The sequence below is a fragment of the Lagopus muta genome, chromosome 1, assembly GCF_023343835.1.
Source record: "Lagopus muta isolate bLagMut1 chromosome 1, bLagMut1 primary, whole genome shotgun sequence".
Taxonomy (NCBI): domain Eukaryota; kingdom Metazoa; phylum Chordata; class Aves; order Galliformes; family Phasianidae; genus Lagopus; species Lagopus muta.
This window is the reverse complement of record NC_064433.1, coordinates 155353293-155361032: the sequence shown is the minus strand read 5'-3', so window position 1 is coordinate 155361032 and position 7740 is coordinate 155353293. Positions and strand designations below refer to the sequence as shown.

Genomic DNA, 7740 nt, shown 5'->3' with positions numbered 1-7740 from the left:
AAGCTTTTTCAATAAAGCAAAGTTGAAAGGAGGGAACAAATCAAATTGTTTCTCTTTGAACTACGATAATACTGGTCCATCTCAGAGGAAAAAAAAAAAACAAACTTTCTGCAGTTAGGGAAAAAATACCTTTGAGAATTTATTCTGACCATACATTTGGTCAGGTGTTGTAATGGGTTGCCCAGGAAGGTGGTTGACTAAATGCCCCTAGACGTGTTCAAGAAACAATTAGATGTTGTGCTAAAGGATGGTTTAGTGGGGAAATACTGGTGGTAGGTGGATAGCTGGACTGGATGATCTTGGTGGTCTTTTCCGATCTTGGTGATTCTATGATTCTACCATTCTATTAACTTGCAATATTAACAAATTCTCTAATAACCATGTTACTTCTTAAAACAAAAATCTAACATAAAAATTATTTGGAGATACTTTAGCAAAAGAAGGAGGCGTCACAATGAAGTAAAAAAAAAAAACAAAAACAAAAAAAACCCCATAAGATAAAATGCCAATTTGCATAAAAATTACCCATACTGTTTGCAAGGGAACACCATGTCTAGGCTGCAATTGTCAGTTTTCAAGAGTGATTTTTTGTTACTTAGCATTTGAAACATTTAAGAAAAAAGTAAAGAAAACCAACTGCAGGGCAGGTTACCAGCACTTCGTTTCTGAAAGTGGAAGACATTCTTAAAACTTTGCTGTAAGTTCTCTTTTCTGTAGCAGAAACCTAAGTATGAAATTATTTCTTTCACTAAAGCCAGCGCATTCAATCATGTACATTTTTAGGAAGAATATATATATCGTTCTGTTTAAATTCCCTTTAAATTCAGAAAACTGTGGTATGTTTTTTAGGGTCTTTAGAATTCATTTATAGAGCAGATAGGTAGACCATATATTTTTCTTCATTTGCAAATGCATTGTTTTGAGTAATGTTTTACATTTTTAGCATGAGTGTTCTGTGCAAGAAAAAATACAAGTTTTCTGGCTTCTTTACTAGTAACTAATTTAGAAAAAAACCTTGCAATTTCATTTTTCCATTAACTCCAATAGTTTTTAACGTGCTTTAAACATTCTTTGGCCTCTTGGGCTGAATGAAGAGGCACACCAACAGTCACTATCCAAAGATTATTTCAGTGGTATTGGCTTTCATTTAGTGTACCTCTATGTTATCTACGAGGTTACAAGTTTAGCTATACGTATTGTGTAGGGCTTTAGAAATATTGAAAGCTCAAATAAAGACTGATTTCACGATGCGATAGATGATAAAAATAGATAGACTGAATTCATTATCATAAGGAATTCCGAACTAATATATTAAGACAAACTAACATTTAAAAATTAGAGTGAGAGTACAGAACTGAAACATGTCAATTGTATTTGCAGATAGATGCCCATCAAGCTCTCTTAATTACCTTCTAGTTCCATTAAAATGCAAAATTCTGTAAATACAGGATGTATCAAAATATTTTAGAAAAAAATCACAAAGAAATTGTGCATACATTCTCTCCATATAAATGCATGCAAAAATGAAAATGAACACACAAATATATTAACAGAAAAAGTTGCTGGGCAGTAGAGCTGTGAATGAAAATTCGCTTTTAGATCAACTGCCAACAACATCTAGAAAAAAGTTTTTTTCCAGAGAAATAATTAAAATCATAACAGTGAGCAGAAGCGTAATTTAGCAATGTTCTGGAGCTTTTTTCTGCTGATTTTGCTTGAGCACAGGTCAGGCAGAAGAAAATCTTTGTTGATGTTACAATTTCCTCTGAATCTTTCATATTTCTAAAAATATAGCCATATCTGTGCTATATTTATCAAGGTGAATATACATATATATATATATATATACATACACGTGATGTATACTCTCTCTTTCTATATGCAAGAATTTACTGCTGAAAATACAGAATGAATATCTATATATAGGATGATATATTTATCATTAGTTCCTTTTTGATGCTTGACTGCTAACAGTAAAATACAATTGTAATTACAACTTTCAAATATTTAAACTATTATCTATTTCACACTAAGGATAGCATGGAATTTGAACATTTTGTTTTATACGATAGTAACCAGTAATCTAAGACACTTCACATCTCTAAGGAGGGACATAAAATAAAACCAGAAACAAACACTGAGACTTTTTAATGTGTGGATTTAATAAAGTTACACCTTAATTGCTGCTATCATAGTAGTCAAGATGAGGTTGCTATTGATAATCTGAAAATTACTTAAGAAATTTCCCCTTATATCAAAGGTAAAAAGCTTTTCTGAAAGAAAGAATTTAGCTTCTTTTATGAACATGGTGAATATTTTATATTTTGTTATAGAAAACAGCATGCACATTTCCAACAAGAAAGTGTCCTTCCCATAACACCTCAAATAACATATTCAATTTAAAATGTAAGCATGACATTCAGGCTTCATTTGCTGTTGGTGTCAATCTAAAAAAATATAAATTGATGCAGACAGAAAATTCTAATCTGATGCCCTAGGGCCAGATTCAATAAAAGACTAAGGCATCTAAATTTGGTGTTAAATCAAGTAACTTCTAGATGTTTGTCCCCCAGAATGGTGTCCTGGGCTGAAGTGAGGACGGAACTTAAGTTCCTACATATTGCATAGGGTACAAATTGCTGGACAATTATCTGCTGGGGGGTTTAAGCAGTCACCAACATCCCTTAACAACATCCAAGCCAGGTACTTCGAAGAAAGTTAACAAGTGAAATTGTAGTCTGCCTAACCCAATATGAAATACAGTGCAGCTATCTGAACATAGCAAAGAGATAAACTCTGTGAAATGGAACAAGCTATAAATTCCACCTTTCAGGTGCACTAAGACCAGAGGCTAGGGTTGGAAGAGAAAAGGGATGATGTTAAAACATACTTCCTCTTTTAAACAACACACAGTGATTAGAGATTTGTCAAAGATACGTGTTACAACTTCTATTCTCTTTTCCGTCCACAAGGAATAAGGATCTGCACTTCCAACATTAAAGAGGTCAGGGATGAGAAGTTAATTTCCAAGCCATTGATTATTTTGAACTTTTTGTTGAAAAATTTCAGACCAATGAGTAAGAAAAAGATCAGATTTAAATCATCTTCAGCTTAGGTTTGCTGCTAGTTTCTTCTTTCTATGCTTTTTTTTGAGATTTCATATACAAAATAACTAAACAGGTTAACAAGATTTCAGCCCCTAGAAACTATTCTTTTCACACTTTCATATGGGGAGATCTGCAGGACCTGAGCTACGACCTCAGCAGGAGTTCTGCACTTTCACTCTTAGCACTAGTAACAAGAATCTACCTAAGAACTGAGTAATACAATATACCTCAGCAGAAATTTAGGGACTATCCAGTGCAAACTATTACGTTCATAGATACTTTATGGTACCTGAAAAGATTCAGTCTCTTAATTTTAAGGTAACAAATTGAATGGATCCTTACGCTTCACAAGTCCTTTTTAGCTCTAATTATTTTATAACCTATAATAAATCATAGGTTACAAACTCAGATACTTGGCTTTGATGGCTGTAAAGTGCTTTAACTAATATTACATACATTCTATAGCCTGCTTACAGTGAATTTAAAAAATCCACTGTCCTTTAATAAGGAAAAAAGAGTACTGGAAATCTACAATAATTGACTATTACAGATACACAGGTAGTAACATCTTGAATTCCATATGAATTGTGAGGCAGAAGTGCTCTGCACCATCTCCTGCAGGTCCTCCATAGTTCAGACTGGAAGTCTGGATGAAACACAACACAACTCAACAGATCTAACTTCTCTTCTCATGGAACTCAGAAAGTGAGTGGAACTTCATATGCCTATGCTGAGTTTTTTCCCACCATGAAGATAAGAAATGGGCAAGTTGGAATCAGTATCTGGAATCAGTAGCTGGAAGATATTCCCAATATCCACGATTTAAACATTGTCTTTGAAAACAGAATTTTCTGCAACAAATACTGACATATTGGCAGTGAATCAGACCCAAAGAACCTAACTTGATTCCTGGTGAGATAGTGAAAAACTGTCTGTAATGGAAGCTGAGGTCACTCAGTGCTGGGCACACCAGAACCTGAGAACATATTTTGAAGTCTACAAGCAAATTAAAAATAAAGAAAACTTCAAGAGTGATTTACTGGTCTCTAAAACCAGTGAAAACAAACTAATTCTCACCACTGGGAATAAATCTGGCTGAATTTAAGTAGAAATACATATAATCTTTAAAACCTGAATAGCATTCTCTTTTTTACATTACTTGTAGATCTGATGAGAAAGATGATAAGCCTGTCCTATGCTAAAACGTTACAAATCTGTTATGTTGATCAGCTGTCTGTGTTATAATTTTTTCTCCCCCCTTTCTAACTTCTCTGTTGACAGTAAATTTTTCCTTAAGCTCTGAACACTTCAGATATTTTGACTATTTTCATTCTGTTTTAATGGAAGACGGTTCAAGAAGAGAAAAGGCAGTGCCCTTCTACCAAGCAGGATTTCCCAGGCTCTCACAGGCTCAATTAAAAACCATTTTGTAGTTGCAGCTGATAGATTCGTGCCAACAATTGTTTAGAAGAAAATGAAATAATGCTTAAATGCTCATGATACTTATTCAGAATATCTGTTTTCCTCTGATTTCTTTTTCTTTTGATCCAGGTTATGAGGGTGATGTCTTCAACTTTAAGAGTACTACCGCCTATCCACATTTGTTACTATTTTTTAACATTACTACATTCTAACTGATTTGCAGTGGTAAGCAACAGTTTGGAAATCAGATTGCAAGCTCACAGTGACAGAAGTAGATAATTACTATCTCCACGAATATCTATAAGCTAAATCACTTGTTTTTATACAGATTAGATCAGTATTAAAGTTACAGGACTGCTACAAGAGACATGATAAATGTAGTCATGACAGAAAACAAATTTTAATTTACCCTATCAATCTAGATAGCCCATACTTCTTATTAATTCAAAAGGCTGAAACAGAAGGGAAAAACAAAACAAAACAATAAAAAAAAAAAGAAGCCTCCAACAACAAAAAAATCAACTAGAAAATAGAAGAATTGTCCTAAACAAAGAAAAACACCTGTTTTCTCAGCATTCTCAGCAGTTTTGCTGAGAACAGATCTTGCAAAAAATTTTAACTGGATATTTGGAATATCACTGCTTTGCTTACAGAAAGACTTTCTTAAAAAAAATTAATGACAGAAAAAACAGTAGTAATTCTTCTATGTACTTGTTTTTGCCAGATTTACCAGTCTGATTATACTTCAATGAGTAACTTCAAAGGCTGAAAAAAATCATTTCTGGAAATTTAAAACAAACCTATTTGATCACATCATATTTCACAGCGGGGATACAATTTTGGGGAGCTGAGTGAAGGCACAGTGTAAGCTAAAACAGGTCATGTGTTCAATGAACCAAATTAAATGGTTCATATAACAGAAGTGTTTCCATTAATTTTGGGGGGATAATCCTATTAAATATGCCACCTGTCCAGAATAGAAGTGTCCAGATATTAATTTTTTTTCATATTTCACTGTTTAAGCACAAAGCAGAGCAAGTATCAACTCATAGCTGATAAAATGTAAAATACAACACAAAATGTCATATTTTGAAATCTTTGTCACTGAAGAGAGTTTCTGTAGCTGTTTCAATATGTGGCTGTTATACTTTGTTTTCTCTCTCACTGTTCTCAATTAAGTGTTTGGTTTGTTTTTTTTCTGATAAGCTTCAAAATACCTTTTCAATTGATTTCTCTTATTTCTCACCTCCCCTCCAACAAAATGTTTCTTGCCCATTAATAATATTTAAAATTTGTATATATTTAGAAAACATAATGTATGAAATATACCTTTTAAAATTCAAACACTCCTCCAAAACCTCTTGTAACAACTCTGTATAAGAACATAACTTTGAATACCAATAGAGATTAAATGGTGTCATAATCAGTATAAGTGCATGTGGACTATTCACCTAGATCAAACACTTTGGTCATATACTCAATTAAATTTAAATCCCATTATATAATGTGTACCAGCCTCATTTTATGCAATTCCCTAATTTAATGACTTGGTATTAGCCTTTTTTCTTTTTGCACACATGGACTAATTTTCACGGTGCTCAGTTCCTTTGGGAAGTAGGTCATTAAAGTCAACTGGATGGAGACAGAAACTTAATACCTAAACAGTCTTGTATAAGGGTCAGAGACACAACAGTACTGTAAAACTGTTTTTCACTCGCTCCCCTTTGTAATATCTGTGAAATTCCCACCTTATATAAATATTGTTCATTAATGTCAAGGACCACAAAATAGAAGAATCCAGAAAGCTACCATTCTCTTATAACTAAATTTCTGAAACATCAACAATAAGCACAGTATAAAGTAAATCACAATTATTACTTAGCTACTAAAAAAAAAAAAAAAAAAAAAGTGAAACAGTAAGTAAAATTCATATTACCTTTCTCAATGTGTATTCTTTTTGACTCATGTCCCATGTCATGACCAGCCAGATCACCTTCTTTAGGCCCAGGAAGGACATTAGGTGACAAACCCATCAGCATTTGGTTCATAGATAGCCCATTCTGATGGACAGCTGCTAGACACAAGCACACACAGAAATAAAATCAATTATTACGTTAAAAATATTTATTTCTAATTATTTTACCTACCCTCCTTCTTAATTACTCAAAAAATCTAGTAGTCATAAGGTTACTTAATTAGTGTAATCAGCATATAGATTGTGAGCCAGTTTCTTCTTGTTAAACCTTTCTAAAATCAGTTCAATTTAAAAATGAGAATTCAGTATTTCTTGGGTCAGTTGGATATTTTCTTGTTTATTTAGCAAGAACTGAAATCCCAATCAAAACAGTCAGCGAAAGGTTCTAAGGGAGACATTTATTGCATGGGGTATAGTTAGCTTTACAAGTTATTTTATTTATTATCTAAATTAAGCGTTGTAGTGTTCCAGGTAAGAAATCACCATTTTTCAGAAATTGTGCAACATCAGACTTGCAAATCAGAGAGCTAGAAATCTACAAAAGCTGCTCCAAGAGTCTCGCAAACCCAGAAACTCCCAGAAGGTATACTATATCCTTAAATTATCCCTAAAAATTGAATTTGCAACAGGCTTAGCCCATTTTCAATACAACCTTTTTTCATAGGTAACTCATATTTCTGTAGTAGTCATCTTATTCTTGCTGGTGTTACAAAAGCAGATGTTCTTAAGAATCAGCTGTGATGACAACAAACGAGATAGGAGAGAAAAGGATTGTTTCTTTCAGTAAGTTACTGAAGTGACCCTGTATTTAAGGAACTTTGTTATGATCACTACTGGGAGAAACAACAGGCAGAGCTTCCACTCTTGCCTGCTGGTAGGTAAGCAGATAAAACTAAAGGAAAAAGACACTTCTTAAAAAAAAAAAAAAAGTTTAATTCCACTGCAAAAACAATAGTAATCTATTTACTTTCTTATTTTAAAAAAGACATTTACTAGTTGTAATAAATATATAACCCGAAAGAAAAAAAAGTATTTATTTTTTAGTATTTCACTTATGAATTCATAAAAAAAATAGGGAAATAGATCACAGTATATGGGATACTAGTCTAATCTACACTCTCAATTATCCAAGTGATAAGAAAACAGAATTCTCTGCTTGTCATGGTCAGGCCTCATTTATTTTTTTTGGTAACTCATTTTTCAGCATAAAGTAATGACAGATGTTTCATCTGAAAG

The 7740-nt window shown here is 33.0% G+C and overlaps 1 protein-coding gene across 6 annotated transcripts in view; it reads right to left on the bottom strand.

Moving 5' to 3' along the window:
• DACH1 (dachshund family transcription factor 1) overlaps positions 1 to 7740 on the bottom strand; it is a 354874-nt gene that overhangs the window by 94349 nt on the left and 252785 nt on the right. For 3 of the 6 annotated variants that reach the window (XM_048934295.1, XM_048934293.1, XM_048934296.1), the window contains one exon: positions 6466 to 6603. In XM_048934295.1, the coding sequence (XP_048790252.1) occupies positions 6466 to 6603 (138 nt within the window). The remainder of the gene's footprint in view (positions 1 to 6465; positions 6604 to 7740) is intronic. The other 3 variants (XM_048934294.1, XM_048934298.1, XM_048934297.1) reach the window with 1 other exon arrangement.